Raw genomic sequence first — 20909 nt, 5'->3', positions numbered from 1 at the left:
GTGAGCCAGCAGATGAAAGATCTTTTACTCTTTACTCTGTCACTCTGCCTTTCAAATACATAGATAAATCTTTTTAAAATTTTAAGTCATTTACAATGAACATTATGAAAGATGCTTACTAATAAAAACTACAAAACATTAATGAGAAAAACAAATAGATAGGGAAATATACCATGCTCATGGATGAGAAGATTCAGAGTTGTAAAGATGTTAATTCTCCTCAAATTGATTTATAGATTCAATGCAATTACAATAAAAATCCTAATTTACCTGGGAACTGTAATTATCTTTGCATAGGCAAAAACAATGTTAAAAATGTTAAAATGTTAAAAAGATCGAACTTGGAGGATTTACTTGGTTTTAAGACTTACCACAAAGTACAGTAAGCAAGATAGTGACACTGGCTTTAAGATCGACAAATAGACCAATGGAAACTAAGAGAGCACAAGACAGACCTCACATGCACAGACTGTTTTTACAAAGACATTAGTGTAGCCCAATGGTGACAGGGAAATTTTTTGAACAAATCATGCTGGACTGACTGTCAGTATGAAAAAAAAACTGAGCCCTATTCATACTTCACATCTTACCTAAGAGTTAATTCAAGACAACTTAAGGACTTATATGTAAAAGTTAAACTATGGAACAGCTAGAAGAACACGTAGAATGGTATCTTTGTGATAGAGGGTAGGGCAGTGACACTGTCCTATATGACGCTATATGTTGGGTACATGTCACTGCACCTTTGTTAAAGCCCGTAGAAGGTACAGCACCGAGAGTGAACCCAAATATAAACCATGGACTTTAGGTGATGATGGTGTGTCAGCATAGGCTCATCGAAGGTGACAAATGTGCCACTCTGGGGCAGGATGTCCACAATGGGGAACGCTGTAGGCTGGGTGAGGGCAGGAGACATATGGGAACTCGGTGCAATTGCAAGTCAATTTTGCTTTGAATCTAAAATTGTTCTGAAAAGTGGTTTATTGAAAAAAAAAATCAGCCCAAGAGAAAAGGCAGATTACCTACAGAGAAGAAGCCATTCGGCTATTATTTGATTTCACACAAACAACGAAGGGAGGCAGAGACAAGTGAAATGAAATTTTCAGTTGTTCAGAAAAAATGATTCTGTCTAGAACCCTGTGGACAGTGCGAACCTTGTTCAAAAATGAAGGCTAAATAAACATATTTTCAGTCAAACTGATAACCAAGACTGCTTTCCATTAGGAGGCTCACTGGATGGAGATAGAAAGGCTGTGGTATACTTCAGGTGGAATGAAAGAGTATTGAGATGAAGTCTGGGAGGCAGAAAGAAATGCAGATCAGAACGAAGTGTCAAGAAGTAGTAAGACAGACACATGCTCTCCTGTCTCCATCCCTTGTGCAACTTGAGTTTTTTTTTTTTTAATATTTATTTATTTGAAAGGTGGAGTGACAGAGAGCAATGAGAGAGAGAATCTTCCATCTGAATCTGCTGATTCACTCCCCAAATGCCTACAATGGCCAGGGCCAAAGTCCAGGAACTAGGAACTCCATCCTGGTCTCCCATGTGGGTGGCAGGGGCCCAGGCAGTTGTGCCAACCTCCGCTGACTTCCTGGGCACTTGGCGGGGAGCTGGATTGGAGGTGGGTAGCCAGGACTCAAACTGATGATCTGATATTGGATGCTGGCATCCCAGGTGGCAGCGTAACCAGTAGACTACCATGCTGGCCTCTGCAGCTCTTTTTTGTTTTCCCACTGAGTAGAAAAAAGCCAACTCCGACTCCGTTTGTCCTACTATCTTCTCATAACACAGGTTGCTTCTGACACCAGATGGGTGGCACAGTGGATGTCCTCCAGGTCAACGCAGGCCCAGAGATAACGTCAGATCCCACAGGTTGAAGGTTCCGTCTCCGAGATTTCCTGCCCCACCACCCTACTTTAGATGCCTGTTTGAAGCCCAGGTGGTCTCTCCTGTGCTTTGGACGGGTCAGCTAGAAATCAAAACCTCTCCTCAGGTTCAATTAACTTGCTCCAGTGGCTCACAGAACTCGAGGCGACACGTTCTGGAAAGGTATTGCAAAGGACACAGAAGAAGGATGCAAAGGGCGTGAAGGGTGAAGGGATAAGGAGCTTCCATGTGCCCTCTGGGGGCAGCACCCTCTGGGAGCCCCCATGTGACCTCTGCACTCTGTCCTTTTGGGTTTTCATGGAGACTTATCGCAGAGTTGTGATGGAAACATGGACAACCACGCAGAAATGTGGTTAGACAGAAAGGGTACCATCTAACGCTGATGGGCTGGGTAGGGACACCCAGCAGGCCCTGTCTGTTTTGGTTCTTCTTCACCTCTCTGGGCGACATTCCTTCCTCCCAGCTATGAGACAAGACCCCTTCTGAAATGGGGGTGTGGTGACCTACTATCAGAGAAAGATGGCTTTCCTAAGACAGGAAGGCGGGGTAAGGTTAGTCTGTATGATCAGCTTTGGGGAAGAGACATCCTCGTTAATATGGCTTGCCTTGGGGAGAAAAAAGGAGGCAGGAACACTTGATGAAAAACCAAAAGATCTACACCATAATATATCCATCCTTTGAGTTTGGCATGGCCTGATTAATGCCCAAATCTGGGGGGTAGCAGAAGTAAACTCAGTGGGTCTGCATATCGTCTCTGTTTATCTTGGATCTCAGGTTAACAAGCCCAGGACGGAGCTGATCTGGACGCTGATAGATCTGTCTGGTCTCCAGCTGACCTGGCACCTGACAGCAGGTGCATATGTGAGCTCCGCTGAGAGCAGCTTCAGCGGCTCTTGACCAGGACAACAGCTCAGCCTACCCACTGTCTCTTGGAAAGTAACACATGGTTCTTATTCCAAGTCACTAAGTTTTGAGGTGTTTTGCTGTTCAGTCAGGAGCACCAAGAGTTAGCCTTAGCTAATCAAGGTGAAAACCAATACTATCTTCAAGGTGAGATAGGAAGACAGTAATAAGACAGACAACAGACAGGTTGGGCGCATGGCTAGAATTGAAGGGTTCTAAAGTTAACACAAAAAGAAGCAGCTTGGGGCCGGTGCTGTGGTGCCGTAGGTTAAACCTCCGCCTGCACTGCTGGTATCCCATATGGGCACCGGTTCTGATCCTCTTCTGATCCAGCTCTCTGCTGTGGCCTGGGAAAGCAGTAGAAGATGGCCCAAGTGCCTAGGCCCCTGCACCTGCGTGGGAGACCCAGAAGAAGCTCCTGGATCCTGGCTTCAGATTGGCCTAGCTCTGGTTGTTGTGGCTGTTTGGAGAGTGAACCAGCAGATGGAAGACCTTTCTTTCTGTCTCTCCCTCTCACTGTCTATAACTCTACCTCTCAAATGAATAAATAAAATATTTTAAAATGAACAAGTAAAAAAACCAAAATAACAAAAAGAAGTGGCTTGTTGTTCTCATATAATTTCAAAGAATTTGGAGCTGGTGTAGTTGCCAAAGAATTTATCAAGGACCTAGTCTCTCTCCATTTTTCTTTCAACTCTCTCTAGTTCTAGCTGTTATCCTTCTGTTCACAAGATGGCTGCTGCACCTCCAGGCATTGCAGCTGGGCTCCAAACAGAGAAAAAGTGGAAATGTGATGAATGTGTCTCATTTTTCATGAGGAAACAATATCTTTTCCACAAGCTCCAACTTCTGTGCGAAATAGACTTTTGCTTACATTTCACTGGCCAGACTCTGTTACATGGTCAAACCTGGGTTCAAGGAGCCTCAGAAATTGAGGTGTTTTTTTTGGGGGGGGTGGGGGTGGGGGTGGGGCTAGGCAAACCACTTTCCCAGAAGAAATCAGGATTCTGTTAAAAAGCAAAGATAGAAATGGAGAGACGTTAGGCAACTAGCAATCTCTGCTTCCTGTTTTGGAGAGGACATCTTTCTCAAGGGAATAATTCAACAGGAAAAGCAAATGAGGTACTGGCATGAAGGCTAAGAGGTAGCATTGTGGGGCTGGTACACAATTGTGGGGCACAACAACATAAACTGCCAAGGTTAAGCTGCCCCCTGCAACGCCGGCATCCCATATGAGCACCGCTTTGAATCCTGGAGCCCCACTTCCAATCCAGCTCCCTGCTGACATGCCCGGGACAGCAGTGGGAAATAGCTCAATGGGATGGAGTTCCTGCCCCTGGAGACTTGGATGGAGCTCCTGGCTCCTGGGTTGGCCTGGTCCAGCCCCCTGCCATTGCAGCCATCTGGGGAGTGAACCAGCATATGTAACATCCCTCTCTCTAACTCTGTCTTTCAAACAAAATAATTCTCCCTCCCTCCCTCCCTCCCTCCCTCCTTCCTTCCTTTCAGAGGGGAGGTAGCATTGTGCAAAGGACAGGCATTGGGGTGAGTGGCTAGTCCTGGCTCTACAGCTGATTTTCTGGGGCACTCATCCTGAGATTTTCCCCTTTGAATTAAGATCTTGGAATAAACCACCTGCAAACCTTTTGCGAGCCTGCAGAGACTGTGACGGGACCTAATATTTATGACAAACCCTTTAGGTGCGATACCTCATTTAGACCTCACAACAGATGTGAGCGCTTGTCATTGTTCCACTTCACACCAGGGGATGCGACACCTCCGGGAGATCAAGCAGTGTTCATAGACCCACATGAAGGGAGTGAGAGAGCCAGAATTCCTATCAGGGTCTGCAGGCCCCCAAAGCCAAGGGCTTTCATTTTTATTTACCGCTTTATAAGTCCACCAGTATTTTCCTAAGTGGGCCTGGAGCCGCCTCCAGCAGAATCGCAAGAGCAGATTCCTGGGTCTCCTGCAAAGGAGCCAAGGCAGACTTCTCTAGGCTGAGACCCTGGAGCCTGTGGGATTAAAATCTCTCCAGGTAATCTGGAGACCTGTGGAAGTCTGGGAACCATGACTGCCAGCTTATAATTTATTGTTCTATTATAATAATGTACTTTATTACGGATCTGTGGCTCATGGGAATTTTCTCCCAATGTCAGGAAGATCAAGTTTAAAAATAGCCTGTTTCTCCTTCCGGTTCCTCAGTTTCCTACTGAACACTCTCAGGTCCATGGAAAATGTGTCATGGAAAATGCGATGCTGAGTAACCTGGGCTCTGTGAGACAAGAGCATAGCACATCGAGCTGATTAGGATTCTACAGAGCTGGAGGGGGGTGGGCAAAGGAAATGGCATTAGCTAAATATTTACCGCATTCCAGGCACATTACATCATTTAAGGGGTCCCACACATGTGATCCAATCCCTCTTTTTATAAATGGGGTGGGTACTTTCATTGTTTACGTTTTAGAGATGAGAAACCTAATGGCCAAAGAAAATGATGAATAATTCACTCATTCAGTGAAAAACCTTGCAAGACACTGAGAATGGAGCAGTAACAAGGCAGCTTAGAGACCTCAGGTGTCACAAGGTCCAGCAAGCCTCCATTAAGAAGCTGGAACCCAGAGAGCAGGTTGCGGCCGGAGCTTGCCGGCATCAGCCCCTCTGGACCTGCTGGGCCTCTGGGAGACATGGCATCCTGCTGGTGGACTTGGAGTTCCAGACAGCAGGCTGTCTGTGGGGGCAGCTCAGAAAGCTAAACATTTCGGGGGGGGGGTGTGTGTGTGCAGCAGGTGCAGTGGTTGAGCTGATGCGTGGGACGCTTATATCCCACGGGGGAATGCCTGTGTTCAAGTCTCTGCTTCCTATCCAGCCCCCTGCTAACGTGTGCCCTGCAAGGCAGCAGGTGACGATGGGAAGTACATGGGTGCCCGCCACCCACATGGGAGACTCGCACTGAATTCCCGGCTCCTGGCTTCTGCCTGGCTCCACCCCGGCTGTTGAGCCAGCATTTGAGAGATCTCTCTGTATGTGTCACTGTCTCTGTGCCTTTCAAATATAGACAAACACAAGCCAGCAAACAGACTTCACCGACTTGTTAGAGTGTCCTTGCCGGGAGAGGAACCCAGCGGGTCTCAGACCCCAGCTCCCACGTCCCCACCCTTCCCCTTCACAGCTCACCAACTTCCTCAGGCGGGTTCCCTACTCACCTACTAGCTCTCAAGGAATTTGCGAATCCCAGCTAGACGGCTGGTTCTGATTCTGATTACCAAGCTTTATTTAATTCCAAGTTCCAATCACACAGAAAATTCACATTTTCTCCTTAAAAGGTCCTTCGGAGAATCGTTCTCCGTGCTGCGTAACACAGCCTCCTTGGCTGTGTTTGTGTCTGAAGAAGGCACTAGTCTGACAGGAAGAATTACAAATCTGGAGCTGGTTTTGGCATCCCAGAGGGAAGGTGGGTGGAGCGTCTCACAGTAAATTAGGAATTCAGAATGAAAACGTAGTGGAGTTTATTTGGGTTTTCAGTGACACTTCAGAATTATTACACAGGCGAATGAGACAGCTCAAGGTAACGATGATTGCTCCCCTCCGCCCGGGAGGAGCGGTGGGCTGAGAGCGGAGATTCCCTTCCTTGGAGGGTGGGATGCAGGCTCTCCCTTTCCAACCTGAATCAGGAAGTCGAGAAGAGGGTGGGAGAGTGGCTTGGGTCCCTGTTCTGGGCGTGATCTGGAGGGAGGCTGTTTGAGGTGTGTGTCTGGATGCGGGCTCTGGGATCTAAGATTGAGATCTGAGAACTTTCTGGGCCTGGAATTTGAGGAGGGGGCTAGGTATGGGGTGCACGCCAAGAGCAGGCTGAGTCGCATGTGATGGGCACTGAGAACGGTGATGTTGAAACTTGAGGCGTGGATCTGGGAAGGGGACGCTGAAGTGGATGCAAGCGCTCGGCGACAGTGCGGATGTGGGCGGCTGGTGTTACCGACTGCAGGTGCAGGGCTGTGGATGGGGGGCCAGGGTGGGGCTGGGTCAGGACCAGCTCTTTGGTGTCTTAAGAGGAGGCCAGAAGAAAAGAGCGGCGGGCGGCCGCAGCCTTTTCCCGAAAGCTAGCCAGAAGCAGACACACCCATCGCCCACTGGGGCTCGGGAGAACCAGCCCCCACCCGGCCTCGGGAACCCGGAGCTCGCTCCGGCTGGGGCAGGGGTCTGGCGGCCCCGCCCCCGGGGAGTGTGTGGGGCGTGGCCGGAGGCCGGCGCCCGCTGCCCCGGATTGGTCGCCTGGCGGGCCCGCAGGCGGGGCTCCCGGCCTGGCCCCGCTGGGCCGCTCGCAGCCGGCGGGGAGGCGGGGCCGGCGGGGGCCCGGCAGCCAATGGGCGCGCGTCCCCGGAGCAGTTACAAAGGGCCGGAGCGAGGCCGCCGCGGCGGCGGGGGAGGTGGGGCGAGGCGAGGCTTGCTGAGGCGAGGCGGCGGCCGGGCCGGGCCGGGCCACAGGCGGCGGCAGCGGGACTATGGAGGCGGCGGCCGCTGCTCCGCGTCCCCGGCGGCTGCTCCTCTTCGTGTTGGCGGCGGCAGCGACGCTGCTCCCGGGGGCCACGGGTGAGCCCCGGCGCGGCGGGCGGGCGGGCGGGCAGGCGGGCGGCCGCGGGGGCGCGCGGGCCGGGCCCGGCCTCTGGCTCGCTCCTGCTCTTTCTCAAACATGGCGCGGGGCCGGGGGCGCAGGTGGCGGCGCCGGGGCCCGGGCTGGGCTTTCGGGGGCTGGTGGCCGCCAGGCGAGGCTGAGGCGGGGAGCGGCGGGGGTGTGTGTCCGAGCGCGCGTGGACGTGGCCGACAGCCCAAGGCCGCCCGGGGTCCGAGGGCCCCCGGAGGAGAGGCGGCGTCGGGCGGAGCCGTCCGAGGTCGGGGGCTGCCCTCTGGGGCGTGAGTGGGCGAGGGGCGGAGGGCGAGGCTGGACCGGACCGGCCGAGCCAGGCTGCCCCGGCGCGTCCTCCAGGTCACTGCGTGGCCTTGTTCCAGGCACCCCTGCCCCCAGGCGGGACTGGGCCTGGGGCTTCTTCTGAGTCCCGGGGCGGAGTTGGGGTCCGGGGAGGCTTCCCGGGCGGGCTGTGAGCCCTGAGCCTCGAGGGCGTGCTGGAGCGATGCGAGGGGCCGCCGCGTGGTGGAGACCCCCGGGTCGGCAGGGCTGCGCGGGCTTCGGCGCCGGCCGCGCCCCCGAGCCGACCTGCGGGGAGCGGCTGCCTCTCGGGCCGGGGTGGCTTGGAAAGGGGAGCTGCGAAGCTTTGTGTTGAGGAGGCGGCGGCGGCACGAGATGCGCGGATTGTTTCCCTCTCCGTGCGTCTGGGAGTGTTGAAGCGAGTCCAGCCGCCAGAAGGCTACGGATTGTTTTCGTAGTAGAAACTTGCACGTTTGCTCACTCCGCGGGGTTGGGAGTGTTTGAATGGAAACGCTTTTATTTCTTTGAAGGAGCGTCGCTCCTGATGTTCCTTCTCTTGAGTGGCAGTTAGCAGCTTGAATCAGACGTCTGTGTAGCCGCTTTTCAAGTGAGACTGCCCAGCTTTCTTGGTCACTAAATCAGATTGGAGTAGGTGGTGGGTGCCTACCCTGGCGAAGGGTGGCGTGCCTAACTCTGTTAGAGACTGAACTAAAATATAGAAGCTAAATAGAGAACTTGGGTGCAAATGCAGCGATATGGAACAAGTGTTAAACAAAAGCAAATTCAAGACCGAGGGTGCCCAACTATCGTTAATCCTAATAGCTACTGTCTGTTAAGAGCCCACTGTGATGCAAATGCAAAAAGCACACCAAAGCGTATTGTCCAGTCTCTACAACTAACCCTTCAGGGCTGCTGGCCTTTGCCCCGTTGGTAGTTGGGAAAGCTGAGCTGCAGAGAGGTGAGGACCAGTTACTAAGTGCTGAGGTTAGGATTTGCTGTCAGCGCTCTCAGTTTCCAAAACCCATACAGCAACTATCTGGCATAGCCCATTTTTTCTTTTTCCATCATCTAACAAGCAGTTGGTATTCATCCCTTAAGATGCTGGCCTCACAATTTGAGTGCTAGGTGGACTTCTTTCTACATCCTGACACATTCCTGAGTCCCTTCCCATGGGCCTGTATTAGAGGAAACAGAGGGTTTTGACACCGGCCTAAGGAGGGAGGCAAGATAATTGTGGACAGGTGGGATACACTGATACAGTTCTGCATCAAGCAGGCAGCCTTTCCACACCATTATTAACTTGAGTGACATAGTTCAGTCACTGTTTTCCACCTACGGTAGCACATACTCGACTTAATTGGAGGGACAGAACGCTGCTGGGTGGTGTCCTGGAGTTGACTGTCTGTGTGGACACACGTACAATACAGAGCTGGCCTGGATGCTGGTTACTCACAGCCCAGACCACCCCGCTTTCCCAGTGCCCTGCTTAGGTGTGTTCGGGTTCCGTCCATCCCTTCATGCTTTCCAAGGCAACCCAAGGGTTCTTTTTTTTTTGCTTCCTTTTTTTTTTTTTTTTTTTTTGACAGGCAGAGTGGACAGAGAGAGAGAGAGAGAGAGAGAGAGGGAGGGAAAGGTCTGCCTTTTGCTGTTGGTTCACCCTCCAATGGCTGCCACGGCCGGCACGCTGTGGCCGGCGCATCGTGCTGATCTGAAGCCAGGAGCCAGGTGCTTCCTCCTGGTCTCCCATGTGGGTGCAGGGCCCAAGGACTTGGGCCATCCTCCACTGCACTCCTGGGCCACAGCAGAGAGCTGGCCTGGTGGCTTCCCTTTTTAAGACTGGTGGTTTTTCCTTATTGTCTGGGGATCTGTTTTGCATTTCTGTGCCCAGCTTCTGCTCTCTCCAACATGGATTTCTCTAGAGCTGATTCCTTGTCCCTAGTGCAGCGTAGTTCCACCGTGCCTGCATTATACCCCACGCGAGAATGCTGTTTGGCTTCCTTTCTGCAATTTCATGACTTTTTTTCTTTGCAAACAGTCCTGCTCTTTGTGTTGATGCCTTGAGTACCCCCTCCTTCCTTGGTGTATAGCCGTCAGCCTGGTCCTGCCGGTGATCCCAAATCTGGTTGCTCTCTAGTGTTCCTCTGTCAAGGCTGCCCTGTGAGCTGCTGCTCAACCAGTCTTCCTCTGCCGCTTCACCAAGGCTTACCGGAGCCCCATGTGTATGCACTAAGAACGACGCTCCAGGCCTCTAAGTTGGGCCATCTCTGAGTAGCCACCCACTTCTCACTACTGCAGACCTTCGGTTCCCACGACTTCCTTTTTCCCACTGACACTCCTGGTGGTTCAACCTTTTCAATACATAATTAATTTTGCCCCTTTTTGACGGGTGTGGAGACACAAATTTCCGGTCCTGACTTAATAGTTTAATTTTCCTTGAACTCTGTCCCTGGACTGTGTAGCACTTACAGTGTGTATTGTCTGTTTCCACTGTCTCGGACTGTTACTTAACTGTACTTACGTGTAGTGCTCAGGGACAGTACAGGCACCCCGAGGGCAGGGCTTCTGCTTTCTACTTCTTTTATGATCTCAACACCTAGCGCTATGTTTTATATTCTGTTCTGCACAAATACTTGTTGATTAAGTGAGTTCCACTTGGCTACACATTCCATTAGCTTTTATTCTGTTGTGTGTAAGTGCACTTGTGCATTATTAGCTTAGACTCCTGTGTGTAATCAGGAAAAGTTGTAAGTTATGGTAAAGGAAGCGCAGTTGGTTATCTGATTGGATTTTTAATCTCAACTTCACCACAAGTTATGCAGAAAACAGGAGTGATACCTACTTTGTCTAATTCATGAGAATGTGAAGATGAAGTGAGAAAGTTGTATTTGAGATCGAGGTTGCTGTTTTGTGTTGTTAGTAATACGAAGATAGCTATTCAGACAGCAAGTCCCACTAAGCCATGTGTGTTTTGATTATGATTAACAGAGTACACACATATGCTGTTTTGACATTTTTTGAAGGAATTTAAGAATGGGCCAGCAATTCTTCCTGCTCACCTTTGAATAGTCATGTAGTAATGCAAAAATGTCTTACTTATATACTGGTAAATTTCCAAAAGACTTATTGGTTGGTACCCTTGGAGTGCCAGTTGTTAATTATTTTTAATGTCACCTCTGTAGAAAGACATCAGTATTCAAAGAGAGAAACAATTAGCTTACCTTGAAGTGATTGGCAGAGACTTCCTGGATACTTTATATATATATATATATATATATATATATATTTTTTGACAGGCAGAGTGGACAGTGAGAAAGGTTTTCCTTTTGCCATTGGTTCACCCTCCAATGGCTGCCGCGGTTGCCGCGCTGTGGCCGCGCACCGTGCTGATCTGATTGTAGGAGCCAGGTGCTTCTCCTGGTCTCCCATGGGGTGCAGGGCCCAAGCACTTGGGCCATCCTCCACTGCACTCCCTGGCCACAGCAGAGAGCTGGCCTGGAAGAGGGGCAACCGGGACAGAATCCGGTGCCCCGACCGGGACTAGAACCCGGTGTGCTGGCGCCGTAAGGCAGAGGATTAGCCTAGTGAGCCGCGGCGCCTGGATACTTTAGACTTAAACTCTCTTAAATGGTTTCCTTACTCATCACACTTAGATTAGAGGAGTTTAATTATTCTTCCATGAGTGAGGAAGAATAACATGAGATGCCCACCAGGGCCAGGCCTTCTGATGGTGACAGTTGGAGTGTGTTGTCATTTTAATTTACAAGTGGAAAAGCACAGCTAAGATTAGGTGAATTTCTCAGGGTCTCAAAGGGAAGGACAGGAAAAGGAACAAGGATGTTCTGATTCCTAGTCTTGTGCCTTATGTGTGCTTTAAATGGGAAGGACTTGGAAGGGGGGAGAGAAACAGGGTTAATGGAGTGACTACCTAAGTGAAATCGCTCTTAAATTTTGTGGAATTTGTAGGGGAAAAGTTCTGAAGGTAGAAGGGATGGGAAATAATTGTAAGTTAAATGTCATCAAAAGGAAAGATCAATTTTTTTTTTTTTTAAATTTCTGATAAAAGTAGAGTCCTGGTTGAGTCAAATAGGCTTATAGTAGTTTGGAAGATTGTCTTCAGTAAGTAGGCTGTAATTGAGTTGGAGTGTAAGGCCTTGATGAAGTTTAGAATTTTAGATGAACTATTTTTTGTTTTTGATTAAATGGGGAAGCAAGCATGATCAAAACAATCCAAGAGAAGATAAATCTTATTCCTCTGGGGGAGCCTCTGTGGAAAGGTTATAGACCTGGTTGGAAACAGTTATCCCGCCTCAGACCCACTCTTGCAGTACCACTGTATTGTGTTCAGAGATGTTCCTATGCAATGAGGTATGTTTTGAAAGCGCTGTTGTCCTGTGGATGGCCCCTTTGATATGAGAACATGTCTCTTCAAACCGCAGAGCTCCCTGCAAACGCCCACAAACCGTGTGCCTTTTGCTGCTCTTTCTTGGCCACGGCTTACATAATCCAGCGTTCTCTGAACAGATGGACTGTGGTTTGAGATCATGTGATTGGGGCACATCTTTGCTTCCTGTTTCTGGAATTGAGGGCACATGCCACTTGTTTCTCAGGACTTTTTATGCTTTGTCTCATATAACTAGCTTGAGGAAACTTCTGAAATTTATGATCTTTTTTGACCCAACCTAACTCCAAAACTTAGAATGATGTTTAATGCTTTTTTCAACTGAATTTTCTCAGTCACAAATCCAAGTAGTCGTCATAAATGCTAAATTTGACTGCTACTCTGAACTAGATCTAGTTTCAGCTTTTGCTTTCAGCACCAATAATACTAGTAGGTTTCTTAGGAACTTCTGACTGACTGACTTGCAGGTTTTTCCTCTTAGACCTCGTTGTCTTGAATTGAACACTGGTGGAGTAAGTAATTGGCTTTATGGCTCCAACTTTATAAATCAGATCTGACTTTTTATAAAGCTTCCCCCTTTTTTTGGCACTTTGAAGGCAATACACGCAATACAGAATGACCTCTAATCTTTAAAAACAAATGTGTGACTTCTAGGTGTTGATATTGGTTCTAATCCAGGATTCTTTTCAACTCTCTCTCTTCAATTTTTCTTTCTTTATTTGAAAAATGGAGTCACAGAGGGACAGATCTCCCATCTGTTGGTTCACTCTCCAAATGCTCACAACTCTTAAACATTATCCACAGATGTTAATATTTTGTCTTTTGTTCTTTAATCAAATACATTTATATTATCTATACAAAGAAACTACTCCAAGTAGATGTATATTAACAGTTCTGCTTAGACTCAAATGGGTGTGCATTGCCATTAATTCCATCTGTCTGGGTAGGCTGAGTTAACAGGATTTTACTCAGATGGGAATCTAGTTTTTGTGTGCTTGTGTTTTTGTTTTAAGATTTATTTATTTTGGAAAGAGCTGGAGAGAGATCCTCCATCCGTTGGTTCGTTCACTCCCCAGATGGCTGCAACACCCAGTGCTGGGCCAGGCTAAAGCCAGGAGCCAAGAGCTTAATCTGTGTCTCTTATATGGGTGGCAGGGAGCCAAGTAATCCAAGTACTTGGACCATCTTCTGCTGCTTTCCCAGGCTACTGTCAAGGAGCTGGATTGGAAGTGGAGCAGCTAGAATGCAAACCGGCGCCCATTTACCTGCTGCACTACAACGCTGGCCTCAGGGATCTAGTTTTGACAGTCAGAGTTTTTAAGTAGAAGAGCTTCTCTCCATTTTACAGACCAGTAAACTGAGATCGTGCTTTTGTTGTTGGTAGTGCTTAGATTAAATTTGAGCACTCAGGGTGTGTGTTCTTTCCTGTATATCATGCTGTTTTCATATGCAGTAAATGCACTGTAGCAGGAAGATTTTTTATTTTAAATGAGAATTTGTTTCAACTTGTCTTGATTACAGTTTAGCTCTTTTCTTTGCAGTTGCAGATTATTAAGACAGATGCTTATGTCTTTCTTTGATATAATATTTGTAGGTAATTTGAATCTCACTGATAAGCCTAATGATTGTTGATCATTTGCTATTTGTATTGATCTTACGTGTTTTCATAGCACATGTATTTTAAAAGGGATACATGAACAGAGGTGAAAATTTGAACTAGAGAAAAGAAGCTATCACCAGCCATCATTAACATTTTGGCTTATCCTTCCTCCATGCATTTTTTCAATTGTTTGATTTCAGCACTTTATTAAAGCTAATAAAAGTAAGTATTTTCAAGTTGGCAAAGAGCTTTAGCTTGTAAAACAAACAGTTCATTCTGTCTTGGGAAATATTTAGTAGAGATCAAAGTGTTAGGAAGTAAAGAAAAAGTAAGACGCAGACTGGATTTTTAAAAATGCGATGCTGAAGAAATACAGTGACTCCTGATTGAGTAATAGCAACCACAGGGACTGCTTTGCAGGGGTGCTAGAAGTTGATCTTTATGTGTCCTAGGATGGGTAGGGTTTAGAGTGGAAGAGGGGAGGATGGGAAGCACTCTCAGGCTGGGGAGGCTGGTGTGTGTGGAAAAGGGGCATGCTAGGTATGGAAGAATTACAAGGGAAGGGTTGGGGCCAGCATGTGGTACAGTGGGTTAAGCTGCCGCCTGCAATGCTGGCGTCTGCCTGCAATGTGTGCGTCCCATATGGGCATGAGTTCGAGTCTCCGCTGCTCCAGCTCCCTGTTAATGTGCCTGGGGAAGTAGTAGCAGATGGCCAAGTACTTGAAACCCTGCCATCCACATGGGAGACCCAGATGGAGTTCTTGGCTCCTGGCTTTGGACTGGCCCAGCCCATTCTGTGGCAGCCATTTGCGAAGTGAACCAGTGGATGGAAGACTTCTCTGTCTCTCCCTCTCTGTGTAGCTCTGCCTTTCAAATAAATAAATCTTAAAAAAAAAAAAAAAAAAAAGGAAGGAGTGGAAGTTCATGTCATAATAAAGGGTAGGTTCAGAGAATTATGAACCTTGAAAATCATCCAGGCATTTTTAACATGGAAAAAGAATGTCTAATTGTACTATAGAGGAAATGGAGCAGGGTGGCTACCTAGGGAGATTTGGAATTGGTTTAATGGTACTGGGAATGGAGTGGAGGTTAGCTTTGTGACATTTAAAAAATCTATGCTCAAATATAATTTTTCTGAGTGAGGCTTACCCTGACTACCTTTTAAAAAATTGCCATCCTTGCTTTCTGCATCTGTTTTTTGCTAACATCTGTATCTGTATTTGTCTCTGCATCTGTATTTGCTTATTTGCTTACTGTAAGTACTGATTTACTATGTTTATTGTCTCTTCTTGCCAACTAGAATGTAAGCTTCATGGAAGTGGCTGTCTTTTGTTCACTCATGTGTCTCAAGTATACAGAACATGTCTGATGCACAATAGGTACTCAGTTAATATTTGTTAAGTGGTAGTAGATCTTAGCTTTTAAAAAAAAAGAGTTCAGAAATTAAGAGGGAGGCTGGTGTTATGGTACAACTGGTGAAGCTGCTGCCTGCAGTGCCGGCATCCCATATGAGCGCCTGTTCAAGTCCTGGCTGCTCCATTCCCAATCCAGCCCCCTGCTAATGTGCCTGAGAAAGCAGCAGAAGGTAACCTGAGAGTGCTTGGGCCCCTGCCACCCATGTGGGAGAACTGGATGGAGTTCCTGGCTTCAGGCTTCAGCTTGGCCCATACATAGCTGTTGTGAGCATTTGGAGAGTGAGCCAGCAGATAGAAGTTCTTCTCTAGGCCGGCGCCGTGGCTCAATTGGCTAATCCTCTGCCTTGCGGCGCCGGCACACTGGGTTCTAGTCCCGGTCGGGGCGCCGGATTCTATCCCGGTTGCCCCTCTTCCAGACCAGCTCTCTGCTGTGGCCCGGGAGTGCAGTGGAGGATGGCCCAAGTGCTTGGGCCCTGTACCCGCATGGGAGACCAGGAGAAGCACCTGGCTCCTGCCTTCGGATCAGCGTGGTGCGCCGGCTGCAGTGCACCGGCCGCGGTGGCCATTGGAGGGTGAACCAACGGCAAAAGGAAGACCTTTCTCTCTGTCTCTCTCTCTCACTGTCCACTCTGCCTGTCAAAAAAAAAAAAAAAAGTTCTTTTCCCTTCCCTTCCCTTTCTTTCCCTCCCCTCCCCTCCCCTCCCCTCCCCTCCCCTCCCTTCCCTTCCCTTCCCTTCCCTTCCCTTCCCTTTTTTCTTTCTTTCATCCTCACTCTGCGTTTCAAGTAGATAATATAAATCTTAAAATTAAGACTACTCCAGGGAAAAAAGAATGTCTCTCAAGATTTATACACCTGAGTAATGCTTTTCATTAATAAGGAATTTGGTGAGAGAAGAAGGGGAGGTGAATTCTGGTTCAAGCATGTTGAGTTTGAGGTGAAGGTAGCCACGGGGATTGTTGAATAGGCAGTAAAGAGAAGAGGCTGGATCCTGAGGACCAGGGCTTGGTGCAGCAGTTGGTTGTGTTGCATCCCACAACAGAATGTCTGGGTTCAATTCCCAGCGCCTCTTCTGATTTCAGCCTCCATCTAATGTGAACCCTGAGAGGCAGCAGTTGATGGCTCAGGTAATTGGGGTTCCTGCCACTCTTGTGATAGCCCCAGACTGAGTGCCCAGTTTCAGCCTGGCCAGCCTTGGCTGTTAAGGTCTTTGGGGATACGAACCAGAAAATGGAAAAGTCAGTCTCTTTCTCTCTGCCTTTCTTTCAGATAAATACATAAAAATTACAACAAAAACAAATGAGAAGGCTGGAACTTGGTTGGAAATGGAAGAGGACGCTTTTTTTTTTTTTTTTTTAAGATTTATTTATTTATTTGAGAGGCAGGGTTATAACGGAAGGAGAGACAGAGAGAAAGATCTTCTATCCGCTGGTTCACTTCCCAAATGACTGCAACAACCTGAGCTGGGCTAATCTGAAGCCAGGAGCTTCTTCCAGGTTTCTCACATGGGTGCAGGGGCCCAAGTACTTGGGCCATCTTCCACAGCTTTGCCCAGGCCATTCGCAGGGAGCTGGATTGGAAATGGAGCAGTTGGGCTTAAACTGGCACCCATATAAGAATGTCAGTGCCACAGGTGGAGGCTTAACCTACTATGCCACTGCACCAGCTCTGGGAGGGAACTTTAGACAAATAAAATGACTATCAGCTTTCCCCTTTTACATCATTCTCTTTTTCTCTTGACTTCCGTTGGCCTAAAAAGCCATCCTCAGAGTATTTATTCTGATCCCGAAGTGCTGGGTTGGATCTGGAGCCTTGCTCTGTTCACTGGCATATTCTTCCCTACTGTGTTACAAATCCATACTTTGTATTTTCCCTTCACCAAAGAGATGTATACTCAGAATTGTCTGTGATCTTCTGGTTATATTGAGGTTAGCCTTCAGGCGGTAGTGCTGTCTTTGCAGTATTCTTTGATCTCTTGGTTCCCTACGGAGGTAGAAGGCAGGAAGTTTCCTGTTGCGGGACCTGGGTTTACACCACTGGCCTCAGTCTTGGCTGCTGATTCAAAGATATCCCCATCACTATCTCGGGCAGTTCTCTGTGGCTTTCTTGATAAGTGCTTTTCATGTTACTGTTTGCTCCATGAACAAAACATTGGTGCATTCCACTTTTAGACTGTTTTTCTCAGTGGATGGATGTAACTGGCTTGTAGTCATCATGATGGTGGCATACAGTAGTGTTTTTGAAGTACTTAGAACATAGCCTGACACCAGCAGATAGTCAATAAATGGGAATTACTGTGTATTTAAGTATATGAGAGAATGTCTTTTGGAAGAGGAAATAACATGTCTTTGTAATGAAAAACTTCATTGGTCTACTGAGAAACAGATTTCAGCTCAGTCTAAGAAGGGACTTTCCATGGATGGCTGTCATAAGGTGGAACATTGTAAAGGTAGTATGTTCTCTGTCACTGGAAGTATTCAGGCAGAGGCGAGGTAACCTGAGAAGCTGTGGAAGGAATTTCTTGCATTAGCTAAGAGTTTGGACTTGATTATCTCTAAGCTCTGTTTCTATTCTCCTTCTAGGTGTAGTTTAAGCTTTCTTGCTTTCTGTGTTTAACCAGCATACAGGCTAGTCTCCCTAGGATTCTTGCTTTCAGGGTGAGACCTACTGGGGCAGTGTTTGGCTTAGCAGTTGAGACTTTGGTTAGGATATCCACATCCCATATTGGAGTATTGGGGTTTGAGTCATGGCTCCACACCTGATTCCAGCTTCCTGGTAGTACAGACCTTAGGAGGCAGCTGGTGCTGGCTCAAGTAGTTGGGTTCTTACCACCCATGTGGGAGACCTGGATTTTTGTTTCCAGTTCCTGGCTTTGGCCTGGTCCACTGCAGGCTTTTGGAGAGAGAATCAGTGGATGGGAGTGCTGTCTCTGTTTCTGTTCTCTGCCTCGGTAGTAACAGTAATAAAAGATGGGCACTATACTATAACTTACATTTGAGAAAGGTTTACTCTTTGATTGTCTTGTAATCTGACCATTTTCCCAAACAAAAGGACTTAGGAAACTTGAAATAAAAGCAAAATCAGTAAGACTGAAAATCATGGCCATAGGAGATGAGAACCAATGAGCAAAAGGGGAAAGTAAGAAAACCAGTTATCCCTAAGTTCAGCTGAGGAAAGTGCTAGCATTTGGGATTAGTACTAAACTTTTAGTTTTCTTTCTTTTTAAAATTTTTTAAAATTTCATTTAAGGTATACAAGTTTCATGTATTTGATATATACAGGTTTAGGAACATGTATTTGATATATACAGGTTTAGGGTGATACTTTCCACCCTACCCTCTCTCCTGCTAGTTTTCTAGCCATGAGGGCAAGTAAGGAGACCTGATAGTTTGCATGGGTCTCATTGCCTGTTATTCACAATTCATGAGGAGGCTGCCACTTTCTTTAGGACACTAAGATTGAGTGCAAGGACAGTCTCTAAGAGGTACAGTGTTGTTGCTGGATTCTTGTTTTCAACCTTCCTCTTTAATGTGTATTGAGGGTTCAGTTTAGGCACTGCTGCTACCATCTTTCTCCGTTTTAAGGCTCTGGTCCAAGTATGGACACGCTCGTCTTTCCCTAATGCCAGTGGAACAGCTGAGGCTAGGCTAGGGCATTTAAATCAAGTTTTGCTGAAAGCTAGGGGATAATGAATAGAGAGCAACATGAAACTATTCAGTCTGGTTTACAAAGACATTTTTCTCATGTCCTTATCTCTTGGCCTGTGTCCATTTGGCAGACAGCAGCAGGGTACTGCCACCACAGGTAAACAAAGCAAGGCATTTACCTTTCTTCAGACAGGCCAAGATAGCAAGGTCCAGAGTATGTCTTTGCTTAGATTTCCTTTTGAAGAGCTGCCTCATTTCTGGGGGATGGATGCTGGGAATGATGGCTTTAGGAGAGACCACACTCACCCAGAGGGTGTGGCCCTGCTCCGAGTAACTTCAATGTTCAAGTAAGAGATACCTCCATATATTAGTGTAAGGAACATTCTTTGGTTAGGGATATTTTAGTTTTATTAAGGAAAATAAGCTTTCCCTTGCTTTTGAACAGAATCTGTTGTAGAAGTCTATCTGAGGGCCATTGGAAAATAAAGTGAGAAATTTGATTTATCACTCTCCATGACTTCCAGAGCTTTCTTTTCAGTTCTTACTGTGCAACTGCTGAGCTACTTTAGGTCTGTTCCAGTGTTTCCTGTTCTCCCCAGCAGGACTGAACCTCCTTATTTTTGCTCACTTGCTTCAGGATAACCATTGCATCTAGATATCCTAGGTGTGAACCTCACTGATTACATAATATTGTATATTTATAGTTCTAGGACACCTTGTGCAGGCATCCTGTTACATTTCGACAATATAAGATCCCTAAATATGCATTGAGATACAAACAGCTTCATGAGAAGAAGCAAAAACAAATGTTTTTTTTCTGCTAGAAACTGGGACTAGTTTACATATTTGGGAGCACTGAACACGGAGGATGTAGGTAAACCTGAAGAAGAGTGTAAAGATAGAGAAGCAGAAATTGTGGCTTTTAATTTGTCTGTGTACACGTGCACACACAGGGTATCTGTATGAGGGTTTTTGTTTTTGTTGTTGTTTTGCTTGATGTATTCATTCCCAACCAGAACTATAATGTGCTCTAATTGAGTCTCTTTGTTTAGCACATGGCTGTTGATTTGAGCAGTTTCTTCAGTTGAGAAACTGACATTTTAATTTTGTTATTCAGTGTGCAGCAGATTTAAATGAAAACATCAAGATGGTATATTGTAGATTTGCTTCAACAATAATTATATATAATTATTTTACCAAAATAAACAACTTGAAGTAGTTTAGTTATTTTGTCCCATTTTTCATTTGGAGAGAAATTACAATCCAGAGGCTGGAGTTTGCTTGTTTCTCAGTCAGAAAAGATAATTTCTAATTGCCAGTCCCATCAAAACATGGTAAAATTGTTCCTGGTACTGAGAATGCACTGCAGCACGGTAAGTCACTTTTCTTTGAACAAATGCTCTATTTTTCCCCTTACATTATTTTTGCTTTCTCCCTTTCATGGTGAATTTTACTTTTGTTCTCTTACTTTATGAATGTGTATGTTCAAATCTTTTTCTCTCACATACTCTCTCTCCCTGTGATCACGGTTGTTTCTTCCACTCCATCCTTAAAAAAAAAAAAAAAAATGAGGCCACATTAATATTCTAGTTAGATCTCATCTGTCATTTAAGTTTTGTCCAGATCCAGCTTGTCCTTGCCTTACGATGGGAGAAAGGAGAGGATGGAGGAGTTTCAGAGGGTTTTAGGCGTCAGGCAGAAATCTTAGGGGCTGTTCCGTGAGGTCTAACAGGCTCATCTTTAGCTGTGTGTTGCAAACAGATGGTATGCTGCTGAGGAGGTCACTGTGCTAGGCAACTGGGTGTCTCCCTCTTGTTGAGCTTAGAGTGCCTGGGCCAGGGGGACCCATTTCATTGAACTGATTAGGTATATATTCACCTATGAACCAATCTAAGCCATAGTGAGAACCTACTAATTATAATGTATATATAAGGGGACTTCCAAATGCTCATGGAAAACAGAATTTAAAAATAAGTTTATTTTGGTGCAGAAATTTTTTTGAAATCCATACACGTTTCCAATAACTTTTTGAAGTTGCCTGTAGATATAATTCTGCAAGGTAGTCTATGGTATATCATCAGTATTCTGAGAAATAAATTATAGTGAGTCCCTAATGCCTGTGACATTGGCTGATC

General features: G+C 46.8%; 1 protein-coding gene across 2 annotated transcripts in view; it reads left to right on the top strand.

The window, feature by feature from the left end:
• The first annotated feature begins 7270 nt into the window (after nt 1-7270).
• Nucleotides 7271-20909, top strand: part of TGFBR1 (transforming growth factor beta receptor 1) — a 77297-nt gene continuing 63658 nt past the window's right edge. The window contains exon 1 of one of the 2 annotated variants that reach the window (XM_062207889.1): nt 7271-7381. In XM_062207889.1, coding sequence (XP_062063873.1) covers nt 7294-7381 — 88 coding nt within the window. In that variant the 5' untranslated portion in view covers nt 7271-7293. The remainder of the gene's footprint in view (nt 7382-20909) is intronic. The other variant, XM_062207890.1, reaches the window with a different exon arrangement.

The sequence above is a fragment of the Lepus europaeus genome, chromosome 12 (genome assembly GCF_033115175.1).
Source record: "Lepus europaeus isolate LE1 chromosome 12, mLepTim1.pri, whole genome shotgun sequence".
Taxonomy (NCBI): Eukaryota; Metazoa; Chordata; class Mammalia; order Lagomorpha; family Leporidae; genus Lepus; species Lepus europaeus.
This window is presented reverse-complemented; position numbering and strand designations above follow the sequence as displayed.